At 49.6% G+C, this 27,331-nt stretch overlaps 1 protein-coding gene across 1 annotated transcript in view; it reads right to left on the reverse strand.

Annotated features, from left to right (window-relative positions):
- OTOG (otogelin) overlaps positions 1–27,331 on the reverse strand; it is an 84,001-nt gene that overhangs the window by 46,653 nt on the left and 10,017 nt on the right. The window contains exons 9-28 of the mRNA XM_043482455.1: positions 26,652–26,782; positions 26,280–26,386; positions 25,758–25,867; positions 25,239–25,367; positions 24,275–24,383; positions 23,961–24,007; positions 23,354–23,499; positions 20,789–20,921; positions 19,729–19,906; positions 17,941–18,065; positions 16,796–17,008; positions 16,002–16,194; positions 14,614–14,688; positions 14,331–14,374; positions 12,696–12,849; positions 4,659–4,766; positions 3,108–3,246; positions 1,296–1,430; positions 856–1,002; positions 442–561 (exon numbers count right to left, since the gene is read on the reverse strand). Coding sequence (XP_043338390.1) covers positions 442–561; positions 856–1,002; positions 1,296–1,430; positions 3,108–3,246; positions 4,659–4,766; positions 12,696–12,849; positions 14,331–14,374; positions 14,614–14,688; positions 16,002–16,194; positions 16,796–17,008; positions 17,941–18,065; positions 19,729–19,906; positions 20,789–20,921; positions 23,354–23,499; positions 23,961–24,007; positions 24,275–24,383; positions 25,239–25,367; positions 25,758–25,867; positions 26,280–26,386; positions 26,652–26,782 — 2,543 coding nt within the window. The remainder of the gene's footprint in view (positions 1–441; positions 562–855; positions 1,003–1,295; positions 1,431–3,107; positions 3,247–4,658; positions 4,767–12,695; positions 12,850–14,330; positions 14,375–14,613; positions 14,689–16,001; positions 16,195–16,795; positions 17,009–17,940; positions 18,066–19,728; positions 19,907–20,788; positions 20,922–23,353; positions 23,500–23,960; positions 24,008–24,274; positions 24,384–25,238; positions 25,368–25,757; positions 25,868–26,279; positions 26,387–26,651; positions 26,783–27,331) is intronic.

The following is a 27,331-nucleotide window of genomic DNA, read 5'->3' on the forward strand; positions in this document are numbered from 1 at the left end:
ATCCAAATATGGTCTATCTTTTAAGTACCACACTAGTCCCACCACCTTCAGGAAGTCTTCTCTGATTGCCTCAACCCATGTGGGTCTCTCTCTTGGTCTCTCCTCTGTGCTAGACCTATTGGCACAGAGATGGGTAAAATGGTCCTGCTTCAACAAGCCTCATCTTCCCTACTAGGTGGCCAGCTCTCCTAGGGCAGACTCTGTCTCCTTCCCAGCCCCAGCTCTCCCACCAGGTCTTGGTCCAGGGACTGACTTGTGAGATGGGATGATGGTGCATGTCCTCAGGCCACAGGGCTGAGGACGCCAGGTCAGAGGCTGACCATGGGTTGCAGGAGCAGCCTTGCACCAATGTCCTTCTCCCCTGACCTGTGGCCAGGTTCTCTCAGTGCTGACTAGGGTCCATCTGGGTGAGGGGAGTGAGCCAGCTTGGAGAGGCTTTACCTCAACTGCAGCCCAACTGCCACCAAACTCCTGGGGGTTAGTTAACTCTAAGTTCTCTGGGGTCCTCATCTCATTGACGGTCTTTAAGTCAAAGTTCCCACAGAGTCCTGCCAGCTGGCCCTGAAAGAAGACAGAATGATCAGTTTCAGGCATTCCAAGGATGGACCATAGGCATGGGGGTCGCCATGAGCCTAGGAGTCTGTCATGGGCCTAGAAACAACCACTGGGGTCACAGAGTGCAGAGAGATAGGAGAGTCAGAAGAGAAGGGGCCCAGGGCAGGGCAGGGCAGAGAGGACAGAAGGTACAGTGCGCCTGGCTCTTTGGCGAGGGTAGAGCTCATGCAAGGACACCCATGGGCCCCTTGGTCCTAGGAGGAGCACAGCACCGATGAGGGTCACTGCTCACGTGACTACCTGCCACTGTGGCCCGGCCTGGACATGCACTGTGGTTCTCTGGTCCCACAAGAGGGTGATGTGCTCCCGTGGGAAATGCACCAGCGTGAAAAACCCTGCCCGCCACGTGTGGACCTCCTGCTTCTCGTCCAGGAAGCTCTCCGGACTCTAGGGGGACAGGGATGGCCATTCTTGAGGCCAGAGCATCCCCCAGTAGCTGGGTCAGCTGGGCCTGGCGACAAGTCACTGCCCAGCCCCAGGAGTTCACCAATTCCTCTGCCTCCCTCCTGTCCTGACAGTGACCTCTGGGTTCCTGGCCATGACCAAGGAACTCAATCTGGGCTAATCACTCAATGGCTCCAAGAGAAAGTGCTGTGATAAGGAAGCCAGTCCTTAACCCTCTTCTGCCTGCTATCAACCAGCAAATTGTCCATACAACCTTCACCTGCACCAGGCCTTACGGGATTTCCTGAGTCGTCATCGAAGATAATGAGTGAGTTCCCCACGTTGATGGAAATAAATTTCCTGCAGATGATGCCAGAGCTGTAGCAGTTTACGTTTTCTACAATCACAGAGAAGCTGAAATCTGATGTGCTCTGGGGAGAAATAAGTTAGTGCAATAAACCAGGGTGAGAAGAGATTCTGCTGAGAGGCACAGGGTAGAGGGACACAGACTCTGAAGTGATTTTCAACCCACTCCTGCTTCATGTGAGTGGTGTGACTTTGGGCAACTTACTTCAGTTCTCTGAAGCTCAGTTTTGTTTTGGGTACCTGGTGCATGTAGGGACCCTCCAAAAAGTGTTTGATGAGTGAATGAATATATAATAGGGTCAACTGGTGTTGACGGGAGTGTGAGGGAAGGAGCATTGTCTTACAGACACTGATGATGGTAGTGTAAGCCTTTTTGGAGGGCAATCTGCAGGCACCAGACAACATTCTAAAGGGATAACTTTTATAGAAATTCTACTTTTAAGTGTCTAGAGACACATCTACACTAGTATTCATTGAGTATTTAAATACTGATGGATAATAAAACACACTAGAGCACATCCTTTCTGTGGAATTCTATAGAAAGAAGATAAATTTACCAATCATATGAGATAATGTCCAAAGTATACTATCGAGTGATGAAAGCAAATTGCAGAATCCTACTCATGTTCCTGCAGGATTCACACCTGTCTGTTATTCAGCAGGCAACAGGAACAGAAGAGATGTGAAGAGGGATATTCATTTTTAATATATGCCTCTCCATTGTTTTAAATGTTAGCGAAGACCATGCAAAGCCTTTGAGATTTAAAAAATAAAATAAAACAAGGTCTATCATCTTTGTCTTGTGGAGCCATTTAAATTATATGAAAAACCCTAGCACAGTGCCTGCGCCATAGATAGGGCTTATTCCATAAAAAGTATTGAAAGTGAAAGTGAAAGTCGCTCAATCATGTCTGACTCTTTGCAACCCCATACAGTCCATAGAATTCTCCAGGCCAGAATACTGGTGTGGGTAGCCTTTCCCTTCTCCAGGGGATCTTCCCAACATAGGGATCAAACCCAGGTCTCCAACCCAGGTCTCCCACATTGCAGGCAGATTCTTTACCAGCTGAGTCACAAGAGAAGCCCATAGAAGGTATTACTATTACTATTATTTGATGAGATGGACCCTTGGCTAAGGCCTCGCCCACCTGCCCTGTTGGTACCCTCTTCTCCTGAAGGGGATCCTGTCTCTAAGATGCTCTCCTACATCACCATTTCTTTTCCTCTGGGTAAGCTGGTGGCTTTGACACCTGACTCCTTTACACACCAACTCTCCGGTCAGATTTCTTGGTTTCAGCTTGACCCCAATTCTGTCACTGACTAGTGTGTGACCTGGGTGAGATACCAACTTTCCTTGGCCCAATTTGCTCCATCTCTAACACTGGGCTCAAAAAACTCTGTCATTTAGGGTTGCTGTAAGAATTAAGTGAAATAATGCTTTAAAATGGCTTGGTAGACCACCAGGCATCTAATGAGGGTCCAGAAAGTATTCGTTTTTACTGTAACAGCCAGAAAAACCATTGGCACCCAAGAAGGGCAAGGTTATAATGGTGAGTGGACAGGCATTGGGGTATTTAAACTGGTGGGCTCTGTCCAGCCCTGATCTTGCTCCTCAGCACCTTTTTGAGGTACTGAATTGCCAAACGCCAGGGCTTAGATCCTCCAGCCCCAACCATCCAATTATGCATCAGTTGCTCTGCGGGCCCATGGAGCCAGCTGTGCAGATGTACGCAGATGCTCACCTTGACCAGGTGCACCTTGCACGCCCCCACGAAGTCAAACGGGAGCCCATCAAACGTGCGGTAATGCCGGTCACCATAGGCAGTGCAGGTGGAGGCGCAGGGGTGGAGGGTGCACTGGAACGAGCCGCGCTGGCACACGCTGAAACACAGAGACCCCTCACAGGGCATGCCCCGCCCCACCCTGAGCATCCACGGTGGGGCCACTGCCCATCGAGTGCCCACTGTGTACCCCTGGGCTGAGTGTCAACAAACACCATCGACCTCCAACAAAGGCCCAAAGGGTACGAGGGTGGGTCCCCATTTTATGCAAGAGACACTGGGGTTCAGAAGGTTAAACCAATCAATAACAGAGCCAAGACTGACCCAAGATCGATTCAACTCCAATATCCACACTATCTTTCCCACTTCAATCATTCATTCATTCAACAAGTAATAAGCATCTATCATATCGCAGACATTATTCTAGGAGTCTGAGATACATCAGTGAACAAAACAGCAAAAGATCTTCTGCCTTTGTGAAGCTTGTATTCTAAAGGAGGAAGATACACACTAAATAATAAAAAATAATAAGCAAGCATGAGTAGGTAATGTGTGTGTGTGCTCAGTCATTCAGTTGTGTCCAACTCTTTGTGGCCTCATGCACTGTAGCCCACCAGGCTTCTCTGTCCATGAAATTTTTCAGGCAAGAATGCTGGAATGGGATGCCATTTCCTCCTCCAGAGGATCTTCCCAACCCAGGGATCGAGCCTGCATCTCCTGCATTGCAGATGGATTCTTCCACTGCTGAGCTACCTGGGAAGCCCCGAGTAGGTAATAGTTAGAGGGTAATGAGTGCTATGTGGGGAAAGGAACAAGATAAAAAGGACTGGGAATGTGTGTAGTGTGGGCTGCAATTTTAAATAAGATGGACAGAAGGACAGGTGAGCAGAGATTTAATGGGTGTGAGAAAATTAAGTATATGGACATTTGGAAAAACAGTGTCCTGGGCAGAGGGTACAGCCTTTGCAAAGGTCCTGAAGAACACTCCGGATGACAACATGGCTAGAATAGAGAGAGTGGGAGGAGAGGAGGAACTCAGGGAGGTAACAGAGGTTCTGATCCCGTTGGTCCTAGAAGGCCACTGTAAGAATGGTAGCTTTGCTAGGAGTGAGAGAGGGAGCATTCAGAGGATTTCATCATGGGAATAACATGATCTGAACGTCCATCTTTGATACACATGAATGTGCATATACACTCACATGTTCAGTCTATGCACTTTGGACATGTACTGACACATATCTATATAAATACGCAAACACATCATCACAAATACACATGCACACACATTCAAATACACGTATGAACAAACTCACATTGATATTTATAGTCACAAAAACACCCCTCAAATTCTTTCTATGCCTATATTTGTATATATACACAAACCCCTACCGAGCACACAAATACACAAGGTAAATATGAACACGGGAATGCTAAACCATACTCACAGTCATGCAGCCCATATCCACCCTCAGCCCCAACAAAAAGTAGAGGCTGGATGGGGCCCTCACTTACCAGGAATGGCAGGGAGACATGACCTGGTCCCCAGGGTAGTACTCCTTCCCTTTCCAAGTGCATGGACACTCCTCTGGCAGAAAGCATGCATCCCCATGTCTGAGCAGGCTGTAAGGACACAGCAGGCAGATGGTCAGGAGAGCACCCTTCCATCTCTGCCACCTACGGACGATCTTGTAGTCACGTGGATGCCCTGGGATGGCTCTCAGCATTTACCCTGGAAGAGAGTGACCGTGTACCTACCACCATCCTGCCCCTGCCCAGTGAGGTTCAGAGCTTCCTCAGCAACTGGAAAATGAGAGGCAGACGTGGCTCAGCTCAGAAGTCTCTGCCATCCATCTGGAAGCAAGGCTCAGCTCTACTAGCCACATCCCCCTGGATAGGCTGGATGCCAGCTGTCCCATGGACACTAGCTGTACCTAATGAACACACCATGGGCATGGGCATGGACCCTCCTACCCAGGTGGCTCATGGAGTAACTAGTAGATTGCACTGGAAAGAAATGTGAAAGGGAATTTTTCAGGAAGATGGAAACTCAGATCCACATAAAGGAATGAAGAGCTCTGAAAGTGGAAAATATGGTGGTAAATATTTTTTTAATTATTTCTTAATTTCTTTAAGAGATAATTGAGCATTTAGAGCAAGATTAATGTCAACTTGGCATGAATTTGGCTTCCCTTGTGGCTCAGCTGGTAAAGAATCCGCCTGCAATGAGGGAGACCTGGATTTGATCCCTGGGTTGGGAAGATCTCCTTGAGAAGGGAAAGCTACACCACTCCAGTATTCTGGCCTGGAGAATTCCAAGGACTGTATAGTTCATGGGGTCACAAAGAGTCAGACACAACTGAGCGACTTTCACTTTCACTTAATGTCAATTAATTGTGGGGTTTCTAACACAGACAGAAGTAAAATGTATGATAATAATAATAAAAAGGACAAGAAGGAAGTAAATGAAGCAGACTGTTGCAAGTAGTCTACATAAAGTGGGAAAACATTAATTCATAGTAGATGGTGATAAATGAAAGACACATATTATAATCTTTAGAGAACTACAAAAATAAAATAAAAAAATCAGGATATAGAGATGTCCCTGGCAGTCCAATAGTTAAGACTCTGCACTTCCAATGCAGGAGGCACAGGTTTGATCCCTGGTTGGGGAACTAAGATTCCACATATCATGCAGTGCAACCAAAAAAATAATAAATTAAAAAAAATACAGATTAAAAATATTAATATATATATTTTAAATGAAATAAAGGAGAAGAAAATAAGAGACTAAAGTTACTTAACTCAAAAGAAGAAAGAAATGAAAACAAAGACAAATAACAAATAAGATTGTAGTGTTAAATTCAATCCAATTACATTAAAGGCAAATGCATAAACTGTCTAATTACAAGCGAAAAACTGTAACACTGGCTAAAAAAGCAAGACTCATCTGTACTCTGTTTCCCAAAGATATAGTTGAAATATTAACATAATAGCACAAATAAATGAAAAGCAAAATGATGGGGAAAGATACCATGGAAACACTAGTTACAAGAGAGACTGTGTGGCTATATTAACCTTACACAAAGTATACTTCAAGACAAATAACATTAACTCTAATAACAAGGGATATTTCATAATAATAACAGTCAGAGATTTCCCTGGTGGTCCAGTGGCTAAGACTGTGCACTTCCAATGCAGGGGGCCTGGGTTTGATCCCTGGTCAGGGAACTAGATCCCATGTGCTGCAACATAAAAAAAAGAAAAAGAAAAAAAGACCTCCACATGCAGCAACAAAGATCAAAGATCCCATGTCCACAACTAAGACCAGGCACAGCCAAATAAATAAATAAATTAAAAAAAAATAATCAGCATGTCGCTGTATGGCAAAAATCACCGCAATATTGTAAAGTAATTAGCCTCCAATTAAAATAAATAAATTAATTTTCAAAAATCAGTTTATCAGCAGAACACAAGAATGTTAAATGGGCATGCATCAAGTATCAGAGCTTTAACAACAGAAGCAAAAACTCACAGAACTGAAGGAGAAAAAAATAATTTTAACATTCTTCTCCATTAATGATAGAACAAACAGGCAAAAAAAATTATCACTGATGTCCATATAAGTTTGACAACTTCAATGGGATAACAGCCAAAACACCAAATATCTATAAATAAATTCAATGACAAATGTGCAAACCTCTGGGTGAAAACTAGGAAACACTGCTGAGAGAAATTAAAGAAGGCCCAGGAAATGGAACAATAGTGACCTACTTGTAGATTAGAGGACCCACTAGTATGAAGACGTCAGTTCTCCCAAACTGATCTATAGGTTCAGCACAATCCCAATCAAAATTTCAATGGCCATTTTGTAGAAACTGACAAGTTTATCATAAATTCACATGGAAAATCAAAAACCTAGCAGTGTTCAAAAAACTTCGAAAAGGAACAAAGTCAGGGCACTATCAGCTTCTGATTTCAGGACTTACTATAAACCTTCAGAAATCAAGACAGAGTGATATTGGCCTAAGGATAGACAAATAGATCAATGAAACAGAAGACAGAGTCCTGAAATACACCCACATTTATACAGTCAATTGATTTTTTTTTTAAGGTGCCAAAACAATTCAACAGGGAAAGTCTTTTTTAAATGGGGCTAGAACCACTGGATATCCATCAGAAAAAAAAATACAATGAAGTGACTCCATTTTATAGCAAATACCAAAATACAATAATTTTAGATAGACTATAGACCCAAATGTAAAAGCAAAATTTATAAAGCTCCTAGAGGGTATATAGAAGAATATCTTTGGAATTGTGACAAAGATGTCTTAGCACACAGCATCATAAGGAAAAAAGTGCCAAGGTAGGTATCACCTAAATTTTAAACTTCTGCTCATCACAAATGTTTGGACATATTAAGACATTTTAAATAAATGAACAGGCAAACCACAGACTAGGAGAAAATATTTGCCATACATATATCCGACAAAGGACTTGCATCCAGAATATATAAAGAACTTCTGCAACTCAATTTTTTTAAAAAGTGAGCAAAAGACTTAAATGGACACTTTACAAAAGAAGATATGCAAATGGCCAAACAACACATGAAAAAGTACTCATCACTAGTCACTAGGGAAATACAAATTAAAACCATGATGTTATTTGACTATGTTCTCACTAAAATAACAAAAATGGGAAAGACTGAAAACATCAAGTGTTAGTGAGGATACGGAGCACCCAGAACTCTCACACAATGAGAGCGTGAAATTGTACAAATGCTATGGAAAATAGTTTGGCAATTTCTTACTTAGTGAAATGTACATTTACCCTAGCACTCAATTCCACACTGAAGTGCTCTTCCAAGAGAAAGCAGCCTTATTTAAAATAGCCCAAACTGCAAATAACCTAAATATGCGTCAACATTTGAGTGGATGATTTAATTATAATATGTTCATACAGTGAAATACTACTGAGCAATAAAAAGAAGCAAATGACTGGGAAATGCAACAATGTGGATCAGTCAAAAACATATGCTAAGGAGAAGTCAGACATCAAAGGGTAGATACTGGACGACTCTATTTTCACGAAGTTCTAGAACAGGTAGAGCCTATTTATGCCAAAAATAAAGAACTTTGGTGAAGGGGTATGGGGAGATACCAACTGGGAAAAGACACAGGGCACAAGAAATTTTTTGAGGGGGAAGAAGTGTTCTATATCTTGATGGATGTGTGGGTTACGAGAGGGTATAAATTTGTCAAAGCTCAGCAAACTGCATGCGGCTTCCTGAGGGGCGCTGGTGGTAAAGAACCTGCCTGCCAACGCAAAGAGACACAAGAGATGTGGTGGCATTAGATCCCTGGGTTGGGAAGATCCCCTGGAGAAGGAAATCGCAACCCACTCCAGTATTCTTGCCTAGAGAATCCTATGGATGGAGGAGCCTGGAGGGCTTCAGTCCACAGGGTCACAAAGAGTCAGACACGACTAAGCGACTGAGCACACATGCACAGCAAACTGTATACTTATGATCTGTGTGTTTTACTGCACATAATTATGCCTCACTTTTAAAAATTGAAAAGAAAAAAGACTGAGACATGAAAAATTGATTGGAAGCTCCATATTTAAGAGGGGGGCCACCATTTTGTTGAGGATGCCCAAAAATGTCAGTTTCTGGGGTTTTCTGTTTGTTTGTTTGTTATTTTGGTCCAGCCAATTTTCAGGATTAGAATCCTCTTCCATTTCTGACCTGCGAGGGCAAAAACTCTGATGCCACCATCCCAGGAACCAAGCTGGGGAAGAGGGCTGGGCCACAGGTAGCTTTCACTCACCTCCCTATCATCACTCTGCATCTCATCCCTGCCTCTGTCCCCAAGATCAAAGTCTCGGATTTGACTTTTCTAGAAACTCTTACTGTCTTTCTCCTGCTAGATGGGGTAAGGGAATCTGGACATTTAACTGCTCCTTACACAGACTTGCCACTTATCCTACTGTCTTGTTCCCACCACCGCCTCTTCTGAGATGCCTGGAGCGTCCTGTTCCTGAAGCTGTCAACACCATGTAGCCTGTTACTCCTTGGCCCTCCCCTCTACAAGCGTCAGTCCATCAACCTCTGGTCTGCAGGGTCAGTTTCTACACAGCCACCCTGTTCCTTCTTCAGAAACTATTGGCCCATCTCATGCCACTGTCACCCCATTCTCGTTCCCTTTGTCCCTGGTGATTTACACATTTTTTTTTTACTCCGTTACCAACATTTCATCGTGGTTGTGAGAGGAAAAAATAAAAAGGCATGTGCTTAATCCACAATGTTCCACCTGAGGCCACTTAACCTTTCTAAGTCTCTGTTTTTTTCATAGGTAAAATGGGGATAATGACACCTTCTTCCGAAGGTCATTAAGAGAATTTAATTATAGACCTGGGCACACTGCCTAGCACTTCATAGATACATGATAAATATTGGTTTCTTGTCCTTCCTTTCCCCATAATCGCATCAGACACCAGTGATCAGCTGGCTCATCACCTTCCATCTTCACCCCCAGGCCCTTCCTTGCCACCCACCACCCACCACTCCCTCCTGGCCTTTTGCAGACCTGTGTGTATCCTTAGCACCTTCTGTGTGCCCACCACTGACAGGGACATGCAGAGAGGCGCTCCAGGCCATCTTCAAGGTGTCCTCAATTTGTGGAGTTCTTTCTCCTTAACTGCTAAGGGATTCTCTCATTCCTGGCCCCGCTCAGGGGGCATTTGCAAATGCACAGGATCCAAGTGAAGGAAGACAATGCTATCACTCACATAGAGTGCTTACTCTGTGCCATTTTCCAGATGAGGAAACTGAGCCTCAGAGAAGTTAATTGACCCGCCCAGTAAGAGGTGGAATTGGGACACAAGCCTGACTCCAGAGTCCATGCTCCTAACCACTGTGCTACATTGCCTTGTGACCCCAGAGCCCTTGGCTCAGCACCAAGATGCAAAAGAATTGGGAGCAGCACAGACAGCGCCAGACGCCTGCTGTGGCCCAGGAGCAATACACACACTCAGAGACTCTACGAAACTCTAAGGAGGGCGGCAGGGGGACCAGGGCCCAGAGGCCCCCAGGCAGGGGTTGTTACTTATCATCAGGAGCCCTATCCCAGCTCCCAGGAGAATGTTCCGTGATGCCAGGAAGTGCCTGTCCTTCCTCTACAGTTGAGACTGTAACAATTTCCCTTTGACAAGCCGCTGTGGAGTGTGGAAACTCCTCAATGGGCATTTAAAGCCGCACATGAGTCACTACAGCAAAGACCCCAGGAGCTGAAAGGGGTTCAACACTACTAAGGGGAAGAGGACTAGGTTCTCTGGAGAACTGAGTGTGCCCAGCCCCTCACAGCCATTGTCTTTATCAAATCTCACTAGAGTCCTTCACGGTGGGTGTTACTGCCCTCAATTCACAGAATGAGCAAACTCAGGCTCATAAGCATTAACTGACTGTCCAAGACCACGTAGCTAGTGACAAACACTAAGCCCTCTGGACTGTGGATGCTCTTGGCACAGCACCAGGGCATGGATTGAACTTTGAGAGGCTTGGAGCAGAGGAAGAGGATTCAGGTACTGTCCGCTCAGACCAGTCCTGCAGACAGCAGCAGGGCCTCACAGGCAAGAAGACTGTCGCCCAAGTGGTCATGTCACTTGTCAAAGGTCACCCAGCCCTTGGAAATCTTCGTATCCTAGCCTATCCTTTGAAGCCTGGGGATTGAAAAGGGAGCTCCACTCTTCAGGATCTTTTGAGTTAAACTAATCCCTAATATCAGGCGTTGCTTTAGAAGCTTGCTCCTCAATGTATGGTCCCCAGACCTGCAACATCGGCACCTTGTGGGAGCTTGTTATTACTAGAAATGCACAGTCTCAGGTCTAGGATCCTATGTGAGTTCTCCAGACCTCACAGGGGTCCCTTGTGGATGCCCTTGTCTGGGAAAGGGCAGGCTCATGACCCATATCATGACCTCTGTGAAGGGGACTAGACCCCAGGCCTCCCAGAGACAGCATGCTCTAACCAAAGGGTAGGGTTTGGACTAAGCAGAGTTGGATTTGGGTCATGGATCCTTGGGCAGACCACTTCCCTCCATCAAACCCTTGGCCTCAATTTCCTCATCTGCAAGATTGGAATAATGATCTTCCTCCTCCTTTCTCCCAAGGATGCTCTGAGATTGAAAGACATCATTATACCAAAGTGTTTTATAAAGAGAAAAGCTCCAGCTGACTGTTCCCTCCCCTCTGCACCCTAGAAGCCCTAACCCTCTCCTCACTTTCTCTGGCTGCCAGGCCTGGCCAGGGACTCCCACATGAGCACTGAGCTCTGCACAGGTGGAAGGACGCAGACCCATGCTGCCAAGTCATGAGATGAGGCACCCAGCTGTCTTTTCAGCCTAGACCTGAAGTAAGACCAGCATCAGGAGTGGGCAGAGTGAGGCACTGGACCCTTGCAGTCACCTCAGCAAGCAGAACACCCACGAGGCAACCCATAAAAGTCAGCGCACGCAGATCACACAGCTGTGATGGCAGCATCTCGGACACCCCAGAGGGGGACCACTTCTACTGGGTGAGGCCTGAGCCCTCAACCTGGTCAGAAATTTGCAGGGATGAAGGCTGAGAGCTAAACATGGGTTTCCTCTCTCATGGTCTTCAGCCCATGAGACCTCTAGGGCAGGCTCACACCCACCCAGTGCGTCCCTTTCAGCACCTCATTTAATTCTCACAACTATCTCTTGAGGTAGCAGGTATTATTATTATTCCCGTTTTACAGATGAAAAGCTGAGCCTCAGAGGAGCGAGGCCCCTGCCTTATCTAAGGCCACACATTGGTGAAAAGCAGAAGGGGGTAGACACCACTCCGGCTTGGCTCCCCACCCTCCTGTTCTTTCCAGATTACTTGCTGGTTATGACACTGTCCCTGGCCAGTCCTAGACAGCATATTAAAAAGCAGAGACATTACTTCACCAACCAAGGTCCGTCTAGTCAAAGCTATGGTTTTTCCAGTAGTCATATATGGATGTGAGAGTTGGATGGTGAAGAAAGCTGTGCCGAAAAATTGATGCTTTTGAACTGTGGTGTTGGAGAAGACTCTTGAGAGTCCCTTGGACTGCAAGGAGATCCAACCAGTCCATCCTAAAGGAAATCAGTCCTGAGTGTCATTGGAAGGACTGATGTTGAAGCTAAAACTCCAATACTTTGGCCACCTGATGCAAAGTGTTGACTCATTTGAAAAGACCCTGATGCTGGGAGGGATTGAGGGCAGGAGGAGAAGGGGACGACAGAGGATGAGATGGCTGGATGGCAACCCTAATGGACATGAGTTTGGGTAAACTCTGGGAGTTGGTGATGGACAGGGAGGCCTGGCGTGCTGCAGTCCATGGGGTCGCAAAGAGTGGGACACAACTGAGCAACTGAACTGAACTGGCCAGCCCTGGGCTGGCGCCTCCCTGTAAGACTGTGAAGTTTTCTCTGTCCCTTGCTCCGCCCTGTGGTCCCTGGTTCTGCCAGCCTTTCAGGTGTAGGAACCCAGGGCAACACGGAGACATACCCCTGGGGACAGGCGCATCCTGAGAGGCAGGGCCCACGGGCAGGCACGCTCAGGTTCAGCAGCTGCTGCTCACACGTCCTCTCTCTGTTCAGCTCAGGGTTGGCGTGCAGGTCACTGCAGTTCACAAAGACCTGGCCCGCTGGGCAGGCGGCAGCTGGAAGAGAGGAGGGTGGTGCTGGCCAGAGCCTGGGGTGGAGCACCCCAGAGCCTCAGAAGGATGCTTGCAACACCTGGGCCTGGGGTGGGTTCCTGGGAGGAAGGGGTGGGGCGGGCAGGGAGGCCTGGGGACTAGCATCTGGGGGATGCAGGCAGAGTTGGGGCTCTGAGGCTTTCTGCCGCCCTGGCTGCCCTTGAGGCATCCCTCCGGTTCCCAGGTGCAAATGACAGTGGGCTGGAGGGGTGTGTGCTGTCCCACACAGGACAGCCTCCACTGGTACCAGTTACCAGACGCATCCTTTCACCGGGTACTGCTCCCGGCCCTTCACCTGCATTTTCTTATTTATCCTGCCACAACTCTGCGAGGTATCACTATCCCCCACTTTCCCATATGATGGAGGGAAGACACTTCTGCTTTCAAAAGACACGATAAAGAAAGACGAAGCATCCCGGAGGGACCAGAAGTGGAGCCAGGAAGAGGACAGCCACGCAGTGTGACAAAGTGGCCAGGAACTTTTAACAACAGGAAAGTCAACTTCCCATTCACCTGTATTTCTGTAACATAAACCCACTCTCTCTCCCAGAGCCTTCAATCAAGTCGGCCTTGTACACTTATACCAGGCGAGTGATCTTTCTTAGGGAAATCAATAACGGGGCTGAGTTCTATGCCAACCCTGGGATGGAACAGAGAGAAAGGGATAGACATGGGAGATGAAATAAAAGTCCCAAAGAGAAGAAATCTGAGGACAGGAACTACAAAAAGAAGCACTCTTTGAGGGATATATAGGAAACATGGGAAGAACACAGGCATCTGGGTTATACAACAAGAGAGGAAGCGAAGGCTCAGAGTGGTGAGGTGAGTTCCTCAGGGCTGCACAGGTGAGGGCTGGGCAGGATGTGAAGTCAGGGCTCTCTGGGTCTGGGGGCCCTGCTCTTCGCCACCTGCCATGTGATGACTCTCTGATCCTCTCTGTGCCGGTCCCCATACTTCGTGGCATCCTCTGCCCTCCGAGGCCCTCTCTGAGGGTTCCAGCTCCTTGCCCTAGCACCTCCAAGACACTCCCCGGCCGACCCACCACTGTGTCATCCAGCAACCCCCCCGACTTCCACTGCATGTAAGGGTCTCAAAGACCCAGCCTATCCTCCCCACTGCTGTGACCCCACATCCTGCACAGGTTGGATACAGAGTCAGCCTCAGCCGACGTGTGACAGTTCAGATGGAGGAAATCCAGGAGCCAGGGGAGGTCAGGACTGCCCAGATATCCCAGCTGGTCACCGCTGAGGGAGACAGAGTCTCGGCATCTCCTTGAGAAGCAGGAGGGACAGCCTCTAGAGTGGAGCTGAGGCTGGGACAGGATCTCATGATGCCACGCTCTAAGCTGCAGCCTTTCCCGAGAGGACAAGGACTACAGAAGGCTTGGTTTGGCATGAGACCTGGGGTGGGCTCTCCTCATCCCCTACCCTCCCAATCCCCCTTACCCGGGGCTCCGCTATCACAGCTCATGACTCCATCTTTGCAGCGGCTGCAGAGAGAGAGAGAGGCACTAGGATCAGCCCACCAGTCACTGCAGGGCCCAGAAACCCCGAGTCACCGCACTCAGGTCATTGCGGGGTTTGGACGGACATCCCACTGCTGTCTCTGGCTCCTTGCGCAGAGAGGGAGGGTGTCGCTTCAAGGAAAGTTCCACATAGCTGCATTTTCTTTAGTCAGCAACTTCCATTTAAAGACAGGAATAACAACGCCGCTGTCTAGAAAGCTCACCAGTGGCCCAGAGTTGGGACGTCGCTGTCTCCAGGGGGATAATCCATTCCTTGGAAGTGGCAGGAGCACTGGTTCCTATAAAAGCCGGGAGCAGAGAAAGGTGAGCCGACTCCGGAGTCAGGGAGCCCGCCCCAGTCAGCTAGGGGTATTCACCCCCAGCATCTGTTCTGATAGCTCAGTGCCTATACCGCATGGGTGGTTAAAATATTTTGAACACCAGGCTAGGCCCCCCTTTCTCTTCCTTACGGGGGACCTGTAAAGTGGGGATCCTTACGTGACCCTCTTCACAGGTTCCTCTTTGTAGGTCATTTGAGGGCAAAGACCGTGTTTCCTCCTCTCATACCTCAAACAGCTGGTTACTGCCAAGTGTGGCCTTGGAGCAGAGCAGCTGAGGGCTGGATGGGTTGTCTGAACTCATCCAACCCCAGTGTTCCTCTCCATCTTCTCCCTCCCTAACTCCTCTTCCATCCCACATAACCCTCACGGGCTCCCCTCGCTCACAACACTCAACCTCAAGGGGTAGGGGCATGGCACACATCTGGATCTCAAGCGAGGACTCCAGCTCAAAAGGGTTCTGAGCGAATTAAATATGTCCCCCATCATTTATGTTGATGTCCCCCACATTCAATTGAATGTGATACCATTTTACAATTAAAAAAGAAAAACAGGCCTGGAGGGGACCAGGGGTCTTGCCAGTCAACCCTGAGATCTTGTGAGGTTACCACCTCCCACCTGCCCGTTCCACTCTGCCCTCCAGCCACATGGAGAACGCCCACTGCAGGTCTCAGGGTGCTCCCTGAGTCTCCTTCGCCGGGAACACTCTTTCCTCAAATCCCCGCTCACATGCCACTCCTCAGAAAGGCCTTCCTCCCATGCTCACCTCATGTGACATAAGAGCAACCCCTCCCTCCCCAGGACTCCCTGGCCTCACTTGGCCATATTTGGCATCGTAGCTCTTGTTACCACCAGATCTGTTGAGTTTCTGTTTATTCGTTTATTTTATCTGTCTCACCACCTAGAATGTGAGCTCTTGTGAGGGCAGGATTCTGTTTTGCTTGTTGCTGAATTGTCTAGAAATGTCTGGAACATACCAGATCAATCGAGATGTGTGGAAGGAGAGGGGAGATGAGGGCAGAGACCTTCTCAGCTCTGTGGGGTTGTCCTATCTTGTGGCAAAGTCAGACTGGACCCAAGAGCCAGAGATGGGGAGAGAGGCCTGGGCAGGAAGTGGGGAAGGCGTCCAAGAAGCCCAGCTTATCCTCCAAGGCCTGCCCTGCCACTGTGAGATGAAGTAGGCACAGGAGAGGCCCAGGCGGGCACCCAGTTTCATATGCTCTGGAGACCCCAGCTTCACTGCCCCCTGACAGAGCTCAAGCCAGCCTCCTCACCTGGGGACACAGAGGTCAGCCTGGGTGTCCAGATAGGTGTCTGGTGGGCAGGCACAGCCCTCCACACACTCGTCCCCGCTGAGGTCACTGCCACCAGCAGCCCCACAGGCCTCAGGGCCGGCCAGGTCCTGGCAGGTCTGCCCACACGGAGCCACACACGGGCTGTACTCCTTGGTGGCCTCACAGGACAGCGCTGTAGTGAGAAGTGTGACCGTGCGTGGCCTCCCTCGCATACCCACAAGTTTGTGGAATGGGGTCATCATCATAAAGAAGAGAACGGAGAGCCAGAGGAGCTAAGACATTTGCCCAAGGTCACACAGCAGGTCAAGGTCACAGCTGGGATTTGAACCCAGTTTCTGCCTCCCACTCCCCCAGCATGGCAGAGCCACAGAGGTAGATCCCACCTCCTGAGGTCAGCCTGGACACTACCATCGGCATTTCCATCTCTCGGCAGGGCATTCCTCTTAGGTAGTGATTTTTTGGGGGGAGTGGAGGTCGTCCCCTGATAGTCCTGCACTCACCCCATCACTCACACATAGACACACACAGGCAGGTGTGTAAATACACACGCACACTCTGCCTCTCTCACTTCCGTGGGTTGCGAAGATCAACTGTGCTCCCTGCAGCAGCCTCTCAGGGCCTTGACTTGGGGCTGCCCTCTCTTCACCTGGCCACCAGCCCACTCCCTGGGGTCTCCCACAGCCAGTCGGGGGGCAGGGGCGGGTGGACACTCAGATCTGGAGCTCTGGCTCCTCCAGCGCCCTCCCAGGGCCACACAAGTGTGGGGCGCTCACCGCAGCCTGGCAGGCGGGCACGGAAGTCAACGGGCAGCCCGTGGCGCCGGCACAGGTGGGCGTAGTGGGCCAGTGTGGCGCACAGGCAGGGCTGCCCGCAACGGCAGGCATCTCGGCGGCACTGCTCGAAGTAGGGCACGGGGCTCAGGTACGCGGAGCAGGGCGCAAACAGCTCCCCCGTGAGCACGCTGCAGGCCTGCAGGGCAAAGGGGGCTGGAGATGGACGAATGGGCTGGGGTCAGGGGTCTGACTTGCCCGGTGCTCCGGGCCCCAGCTTCTCCCTCCCTCCCTCCCCACAGCTGCGGGGACTGTACACCGGAGTGTGTGTGCATGTGTGTATGTGTATATACGTGCGGTATATGTGTGCGTGAGCACGTGCAGGCTCTCACACAACGCACTCCTCATGTCAGGCATCAATCCATATGTGGAAGGAGTCACAGGAGTGAACAAAACAGGAAACAGGCAAAAGTCCCTGCTCTCGTGTAGCAGACATTCTGGGTTGGGGAGACCGTCCCTAAACAACTTAAACAGTAAATTCAAGGTGAAGAATCTAAGGAGAGAAAGCTGGGAAGGAGAATGGGGATTGCAAGGTGGGGGCAGGAGGGGAATTGTGATTTTAAACCCAGTGGTTCGGAAGGCCTCAGTGGAAAGATGATGTTAGAGTAAAACTTTGAAGAGGATGAGAGAGTCAGGCGTGTGTTTATGAGGAAAGAACATTCCAGGAGAATGGAACAGCAAGTGCAGAGACCTGGAGAGGAGACAGACCAGGCTGGGTCGGAAGAAAGCAAGGAGGCCAGTGCTGCTGAGCTAGGTGGAGGGTGGGTGCGCGGAGGAGGTGAGATACGGGGGATGGGAGGGGAGTGCAGGGTCTGGCGGGGCCACTGTGAGGACCTGCACTTTTGCCCTGAGAGCGGGAAGCCTGTACAAATATGTGTGTAGGTGACAGGGGTAGAACGTGAAGTTTGCTTCTGATCCTCAGTTTGCCCGATCCTCACCAGAAGGAAAGGCCTGTCCCCTCCCCACAGCTCCTCCTTTCTGATCACTCCTACCCAATGTGGTCAACATCCTCACGCCCAGGTTCCCATCACATCTCTCTCAAACCAACCCTACCCACCGCCTCTCCCCCCCCATCCCAAACACCTCACCGGCTTGCAGGTGCACATCGCAGGGGTCCAGCGGGGAGCCAGAGACCAGCGGGGAGCAGGCGGACAGTGTTTTCCAAGAATTGCCAAAGAGTTGTGGAGTGCTCTCAGGCACACCCACTGGGGACCTGCAGCCATGGTAGAGCCACATTCACACACTGGCCCATGTGCACCCAAGTGAACACAGAGCATACACCCAGGGAAGCATCCACCTGCTCATGTACACACGCATGTGCACACACACACAGGCAAACATAAAGCATGAGCACCCATAGTCAGATGCATACGTATCCTCGCAAATACATAACAGGCATGGGTCCACATATACCACCTGTGCACACACACAGCACAAATATATACAGACATGCAAACAAAAAGGAGATCTACGCAGACACATTCAAACACATACTATTACAAATGCGCATGCATACATTTACACATCACATTTAACAGGCTCCATACGGGCTTGGGGCCGTACACTAGCTCACACTCCCTATGCACCCTTGGGTCTTCATGTCAGAAAGAGATAAACAGGGACACCATGAACCAAACTTCACCAAGTAAGGACTTCCTTCACCCTCTTCCATGGACAGTTCCCCCAAATTCTTTTTCCCTTCCTCTCTCTCCAGGTGGGAAATAGTCACACGAGGGGCAACAAAGGGTGGGAGATACTCAAGTTTCCTAGATATCATCAGTCTCCAAGGGTTACTGAACTGGGTGTAGATGGTACAATGGCCAGAGGTCATAAGTCCATGAGGGGCAAATTCCGCCTGGCGCCCACCACATGCACATTCCTGCTCCAGAACAGTGAAAACACAAGTTACACAGAGCACTATTTCCACCCAGGATTCCTGGCTAGGAGTATGGCAAGCAGCACACACAGTAAATAAACAAGGTCTTCTCCCATCTTTCTGACCAGGTGCCCTGACACCAGGCAAGGAGCTGTCCACCAGGCAAGGCAGAGTAGGATGTTACATTTTAAAATGTACCTGCAGGGGAAAGCTCTCAAGTTTCTTGTATTCTTCACTTTCCAAACAGATTTTCATTTCTGGCTGAAGAAAGCCTCTCACGTTTCTATCTATATCACCCAATGCGTGTAACTCGAAGGACTGACCAGAACCTCCAGCCATCAAGATCAATCATTTGTTTTCCTTTCTGGAAAGTCTGACTTCTGTCCCCTCCCAAGTTCCCAAACTGTCCATGCCCAGGAGTCAGCATTTTAACATGCTCTCGGGATGACTCTTTGGCACAAGAAAGACTATGAACTCCTGCCTTAAAGAAACACATGCTGTGCTTAATCACTCAGTCCTGTCTGGCTCTTTGCAACACCATGGACTGCAGCCCCGCAGGCTTCCCTGTCCTTGGGAATTCTCCAGGCAAGAATACTGGAGTGGGTTGCCATGCCCTTCTCCAGGAGATCTTCCCAACCCAGGGATCAAACCCAGGTGTCCCGCACTGCAGGCAGATTCTTAACCAACTGCGCCTCCAGGGAAGCCCAAGAATACTGGAGGGGGTAGCCTATCCCTTCTCCAGAGGATCTTCCGGACCCAGGAATCGAATCAGAGTCTCCTGCATTGCAGGTGGATTCTTTACCAGCTGAGCTACCAGGCAAGCCCTAAAGAAACATACTTAAAATTTGAATGTAGAGGAATAAACAAGCAATGATGCACCTTTTGCACAGTGAGAACCCATTGGGGGTCTGGAGAAATGTTATTAGAGAGTGTCCAGGTGCATATAGTCTTAAGGGCCCCGCCTCCCCCTCTCCTTCCGGTTCCAGGGCAGGGCACATACAGGAAATCATCCTGCGTGTTGCCGTTGAAGGTGCCGCAGAGGCCCACGGTGTCCTCCACCCATCGCTGGTCCACCTGCAGGTAGAGCCGCAGTCCTTCGCGGTCGTAGAGCACCCGCACACCCACGTTGGTCCTCACGCGCAGGAACACGGAGGACAGTCTCCGGATCTCAAAGGCGTCTACGCACAGAACGGACAAGGGATGTAGGAAGTTGGGACAAGATCACCCCATCCACCGCCATCACCCGCATAGCCCACGCTCGCCCCATACCCAGCCCAGTCCTCACACACAGTAAAGCACTGCCATAAAGAAGTGAAGCTCTGGGTTGGTTTGGGGAGCCCTGAAGAAATCCTGGTCAATGATGAAATCAGGACCCAGGGATAAGCTACCGTAGCAGCCCCAGATGAGAAATTTCTTGTAGCATTCAGTGCCAAGTAAAGGCTTGCCTCCCTAAGGAATTGGTATGTTTTCTTCTCTAGCAAAAAAGAATTATGTAACTACCCATTTTTGGTTTTTGTTTTTTCATAGTGGCCACCAGGAAGGTGAAAATATGATTTCAGATTCAATTGTAGCAATTTTAAATTTTAGATTTAGTTGTAGTGAATTTTACACCTTTTGTGACTTGCTTTTTTTTTAACCCCTTTACACCCCTTGCATCTTCACTCTTCTCAGCCTTGAGCCCTTATTCTTTATTTTTTCTTTTTAGTTTTTTTGATGCTATTTTATTTCTTAATCCTTCTGCCATTTTTGTTAGATTTTGTGCTTCCTACAAGCTATCACAAATCCCTTGTGAAATCAGAAAGGATAATAATAGAGTGGAGATGGAAGGCAGCTCCATTAATATCCTTAAGTTAGGAGACGCCATCATACTGCCATGAAACCCACTGCAGTGGGGGCAGAGACAGTTCTACAAGTCCAGAGTCCATGTCCCTGGGACCAAGATGTCCCCTGGCCTGATTCACCCAGTACTAGAATGTGAGCTCTTGCCCATGTATCAGTGCTTTTGCCAGAAGAGCCTGGGCTGCTAACTTTCAGCTAGCTCTTGTCCACCAGGGCCATACCGTCTGTGTAGGGTGGAGTGACCTTGTACTGGTCAAACAGAAGAACATCCCCTGCTTGGGTCAAGGTCACCTGCCTCCGAGGGTCCTGATGCAGAATTACTGACACTGACTGGACACAGACTCCATCCTGGTTCTAGTGAGAGAGGAAGGCCAAATGGGAAGGATTAGTCTGTCTTGCCTGCTGATCCCAACAGAACCCTCCAAAGGCAGGAATTTCAGCACAGTTTGAGGCCAGAGGCAGGCTCCTCACGGTGTCAGAGACCCAAGGGACATTGCTGCTGCTAAGTCACTTCAGTAGTGTCCGACTCTGTGCGACCCCATCCCTGGGATTCTCCAGGCAAGAACACTGGAGTGGGTTGCCATTTCCTTCTCCAATGCATAAAAGTGAAAAGTGAAAGTGAATTTGCTCAGTCATGTCTGACTCTTCGCGACCCCATGGACTGCAGCCTACCAGGCTCCTCCGTCCATGGGATTTTCTCCAGGCAAGAGTACTGGAGTGGGGTGCCATTGCCTTCTCTGCGAGGGACATTAGAGGTCCTCTAACCAAATGCTCTGATCTGGGGAATGAGAAGGCAGAGGCCCAGGCTGGAGAAGGTTAGTGGCAGAACTAGGATAATACAAATAAAAATGGTAGTCAACCCTCAGGCCATGACACAGAGCAGAGTTGGGCCCCAGATGGCTCAGAGTCCAGTCTCTGAAACACTGGCCTCCCCACTTGACTGCAACCCAGGACTTTAATTTCATCCTTTTATTGGTGTTTGTGTAGCTCTTTCCATGTGTCACACCCTGTGGAATATCAAGTTCCACTCATAAGCAGGCAGGAAATGAGCTAATATTCTCTGGGCCTCAGGGTCTCATCCTTGAAATGGGTAGTACACATTGGGTCCATTTATACTTCCCTTCCACACAGTCATACATGATGAAAGTGATAGATGTAGTCCCTGACCTCATGAAGAGTACATACTCATGAGGGATACAGATTTTAAATAAGGGATTACAAAGTTGGTTAATTATGGTGATCAGTGCTGAAAACAGGTGTAGGGTGCTAACGAGACTTAGCCTGCAGAGATAGGAAGGGACATCCTGGGGAATGATAATAATAATAATGTAAAAATAATCACAACAATAATATAACATGTAGTAATACTTTCGATACAATATTATTATAGGGCTTCCCCAGTGGCTCAGTGGTAAAGAATCCTCCGGTGGTAAACACCGGTTTGATCCCTGGTCTGGGAAGACCCCACATGCGCAGAGCAACTGAGCCCATGCCCCACAACTATTGTGCCTGTGCTCTAGAGCCTGGGACCGGCAACTATTGAAGCCCATGTGTCCTAGAGCCTGTGCACAGCAACAAGAGAAGACACTGCATTGAGAAGCCCATGCACCACAACTAGAGAGTAGCCCCTGCTAGCCACAACTGGAGAAAAAGCCCGTGCATGCAGCAACGAAGATCCAGCACAGCCAAATATAAATTGAAAAAGAAAATGTTTTAAGTCTACAAACAGTAAATGCTGGAGAGGGTGTGAGAAAAGGGAGCCTCCCTACACTGTTAGTGGGAATGTAAATTGATACAACCACAATGGAGAAGAGTATGAAGGTTCCTTACAAAAACTAAAAATAGAACTACCATGTGATCCAGCAATCCCAATCTTGGGCACATCTCTGGAGAAAACCATAATTTGAAAAGATACAAGCTTGTCAATGTTCATTACAGCACTGTTTACAATAGCCAGGACATGGAAGCAATCTAAATGTCCACTGACAGAGGAATGGATAAAGAAGATGTGATACACACATACAAGGAATGAATAATAATAAAGAATGAAATGCAAGTTGCAGCAACACTGGATGGACCTAGAGATTATTATTCTAAGTGAAGTAAGTCATACAGTGAAAGACAAATATGATATCACTCATATGTGGAATCTAATTTTTAGAAAATTATATAAATGAACTTAATTACAAAACAAAAACAGATTTTGAAAACAAGCTTATGGTTAGCCAAGAGGAAATGTAGCCTGGAAGGAGGGATATATTAGGAGCTTGGGATTAATATACACACACTACTGCATATAAAATAGATAACCAACAAGGACCTACTGTGCAGCACAGGGAACTCAATAATCTGGAATAACCTACATAGGAAAGGAATCTGAAAAAGAATGAATATATGTATATATATAACTGGATCACTATGCTGTACCCCTGAACCTATTGTAACATTGTATGTCAACGAGACTCCAGTAAAATTTAAAAAACAAAACCAGAAAGAATGACTCAGTTTGCTGTACTGCAGAAATTAACACAACATTGTAAATCAACTGTATTTCAATAAATTAAAAAAAAACAAAACAATGATGGCCAGGACAGGGAAGTGAGTCAGCCAACAGATGTTCTGGAGCCAGAACCCAGTCTGCTGTCCTCCCGCTCTGCCCAGAAACAAGAGACTGCAGGGTGAGTGGGTGTGGAGGGACCTGAGGCCTTGCCCTAAACCCCCAGCCTCTCTAGGGGGCAGCAGTCAGGGGTGGCGGGCTGGCTGGAGCCTGGGGTCCCAGCCCTTACCAGGCCACATGGGGCGTTCTGCAGAGTCACTGTGAAGGTGCCCGAGGAGCGGCTCTTGGCCAGGATGTACTGACACGTGGCCGGGAACGTGTAGCGGCGGCCGTCGAAGGTCGTGAAGTGGATGTCGCCAGTCACTGAACACTCAGCTGAGGGGCAGAGAGAGGCAGCTGACCTGGGGGCCGCCCCTCAGGGTGTGCCTCTGCCCTGCGGCTCTGAGCACCCAGAGGAGACGGCATCCTGTGCCTGGTGCCCTGGCCCTCCCTTTGAGAGCCCTGGTTACTGGGGAGAAGCCCCCCACGTCTGTCTGAAGGGAGACGCAGCTCTCCCCTCCTCTCCCTCTGACCGGAGACCAGGCCCTGAGCATGGAGGCCAGTCTCGGTCCAAGCCCCTACACTCAGGAGGGACCCTGTGAAAAACCCTCCCTGCCGGGGCAGAACAAAACCCTTCATTAGTCTGAGCAGTTCTGAGAACCCAAAGAGGGGCAGGCGGAGCCAATGGGACTGAGTGCGCGCCCCACCCCAGCAGCAGGCCTGGCCCTCTGAGCTCCCCGGCCCTAAGAGCTGCGGGGCTGAGAGAAGGGGTGGAGCCCAAGTGGGGCCAGACGTACCTGGGCAGACGGACGTGCTGCACACCCACTTGCCCGCAGTGCATGTGCTGAAACAGAGACCAAGCGGGTAGGGACTCACCCCTCCAGGGCTAGGATGGATGCTAGAGGGTTGCAGAGCTCCTTCCCAGCCCTCAGTCTTCCCAGCTCTAAAACGGGTGGTGGAGATTCCACCCACAGAGTGGATCTGATGAGATCTGTGACTCAGAGGTGCTGAGTGCGTGCCCTATGTGGTCAGGCTCCTAGACTGTGGAGGGGTAGCCCTGATGGAAAGCCCCAGAAGTCACCGCTCCCCCTCCCCAGCAGTGGACACGGACCAGGAATTGCAGTCTTCTTTCACCACAGAGCCAGTTGCGTACAGGGTCCCATGGAACTCACAGGGACACTCAGCCGGTGCCACACAGCCCCCATCCTCGAAGATCAGCCCTAGGGTGACAGCAAAGGCCCACTTAACTCACCTCCACTCCTGTTCACAAACCTTTCATGGCTCTCCAGGGCCTGTGATAAACATCACCTCATCCACGCTCTTTCACCACCCAGCTCACTGTCAAACTTTCTCCTGTATAAATGCATGGCTCAGGCCAGATCTGAATCCCCTTTGAGTAAGTAATCCCACCTCCAGACCTTTGCTCTGAGAACGACTCACCCCACACAAAGTGCATGCTGACTAGCTTCTCCTCTCCATCTCTCAGAAGCCTGTCACTGTATCTAGAACCAGCTAAGGGGCCACCTCCTCCAGGAAGACTTCCCTGATAATATCTCCCCACAAATGAATTCCTATATCTTTTCTTGTCTGAACTCCTGAACTGCTCCTCACCATATTATGCCTCAGACTGGTGTAATATGTGTAAGTATCATCACTGCAACCAGACTCAGATTCCTAAAGTCAACAACTGTATATTTTTTATCCCATCCTCACCAAGCAAGCTCTGCACCATTAGATGTGCTGCAGATTTATACACCATGAAAAACAGTACATGGATGAAAGTTTAAACAAATACATATGTGATAAATGAATAAATGAATGACTGAATAACTTGTCCCCATCTATACACCTTAAAAAGCTCAATCTCAATGAAATTAAATATCCTGATGAATCTTCAAGAGCTATGACTCTGCCCCTAACCTTACCTCCCTTAAGCCATTCATTCACTCATTCATGTATTGTTTGTTCCTTCCTTCCTTCATTCTACAAACAGACATACTCTGACCCCTGGCTTCACGCCCATCTATGCCAGGCCAGAGAAATGCTGCCAGGCACCCACTGAACCACTAGCATACCATCAGGGCAGTAGCAGCCATCCACACAGGCTATCTCACTGTCCACACAGGATGCCCGCGGCTGGCAGGAGGCTGGGCAGCAGGCGATGCACTCGTTGTAGACAAAGGCCTTCTCCTTGCAGAGCACCACTTGGAAGGAAGGCAGCATGGTATGGCCTGCCCGCTCCCTTCTGGCCCCAGCTCTGCCAGGACCCAACCAGGGCAACCCAAGCCCTAGGGTGGGGGTCGGAGGGCTTTCTTAGTCCCATTGGGAGCACCAGGTGACCAGGAAATTAGTGAGAACCTGGAAGACCCTGAGAGCTACCTTCATCGTACTCGGTGGCCCCAGGCCAGTCCCTCCCTCTCTGAGCCTCAGTTTTCCCATCTGTCTCATGGGGATGGAACCTCAGGGCTTAACACTGTTGACCACTGTGGTTCTCAGCAGGACAGGACAGTGACCTGAGGCCTGGGAATGCCACCCCCAGCCCCAGGACAGAGCTTGTCTGAATCCCTCCCTGCCCACAACCAGACTGCACCTACTGCATGACTGTAGCTGGTTCCTCCACCCCTGCAGCGGCCGACCTGCCTGGGCACATGCCCGGGCATACTCTGCCAGTGCTCTGCACCAGGTGGCTTCATCGCCTGCTGATCTGTGCCCGGAAGCCGAGGATATAAGATTCACCCTGCCGCCAACCCCCCAGCACCAGATAGAGTCTGCCAGGGCTCAAGGTACCCCTTCCCACTGGAGCTGGGAAAGGGAGCCAGGGAAAGCAGCTAGGTATACAGACCCTAGACTGGAAGTAGGAAAATCTGGGCTCGAGTCTCAGCACTGCCCCTGACTGATGAGACCTTGGTGGGGGGCAGTCAGGCCCCATTTCTGGGCCTCGACTGAATGAGGACAGTCTGTCCCAACCATGCAGATAGGTAAGCATCTCAGAACTTTGGGAAGCACATCTGCCTGGGATTGTCAAGCTCAGTGGCCCACGTGCTTAGCTCCCACCTACTACTGGGAGAGGTCTCCCCACAGCCCAGTACCACCCTCACTCCTGGGTCCCCACTCACTGGCAGAGATCACTGGTACAGCTGGCCATGAAGGGCAGAGGGCTGACATAGGCATGGCAGGTGTCAAAGGGGGGTCGCAGCAGCGCCTCACAGCGGTCATACACACCCTGGGATGCGGGCCAGGAGCCAGAGCTGGAGGCTGGCAGGGCCACACACAGCCCCCTGCCTTCACCAGTCCCACACAGCACTCCAATGTGGGCCCGAGGGAGAGAAAGAGGAGGGTGAAGAGGAGACGGAAGGGGTGTGGACACCAACAAACTTGGTCCCCTGCAGCCAGTGACTTTCCAAGAAGTAGACAGGAAACCAACCTAAGCCAGACACCAGGGTGGGGGTAGGGGGCCGGAGTGGGGGTTGTCGATCTGGGAGCCACACCTGCATGGTTCCTGGGCTCTGCTGCAGGCACGGAGGGCGGGGCAGGGAGGAGGTCGTGGGACCTGGAGGCTGGTTGGGGGCCTGCCCCTGCCAACTGTGCACAAACTCCGCCACATCGTCTGTCAGCTTCCCTGTAGGGCAGAACGAACAGGACCGCAGGTGGGGGCCACAGGGGAGGCAGGTGGAGCCACAGAGAAGCCAAGAGAAAGGCAAGGTATTGAAAAACCAGCCTCCTGAGCTACCATCCCCGTTTGCATTTCCCTACAGAGCCATTCTCCTGAAAGAGTTCTTTGGTAAGAATAGTCAAGAATGCTCAAGACCCTCAAGGTTCCCTGGAGCGGCTCCCTGCTGCTCTAAACTCAGAAAAGCAACACCATGCCATCGACAGGGAACAAATGTGTGAGTCTGAACAAGCTCCCATACCTCTCTGAGCATGAGGGTCCCGTGTGTGAATAGGGCAAATCGTCCCCTTGTGAAGTTATTGCAAGGACGATACGAGATGCTATGGGTAAAGTGTTCAGTGTGTTGTGGCTACTCAGAGGTGTCACTTCCTCTCTTGCTGGAGTCGCTATGATTTGGTCTAAACTCTTCACTTTAACTTCCTGCCTCTCCAGCTGGAGCCTTTCTCTCCCTGGCTCCCTCGGCCCCTGCAGCCTGCAGTCCCCTCAACCCCTCCATCC

This window comes from Cervus canadensis, chromosome 11, assembly GCF_019320065.1.
Source record: "Cervus canadensis isolate Bull #8, Minnesota chromosome 11, ASM1932006v1, whole genome shotgun sequence".
Lineage (NCBI taxonomy): Eukaryota > Metazoa > Chordata > Mammalia > Artiodactyla > Cervidae > Cervus > Cervus canadensis.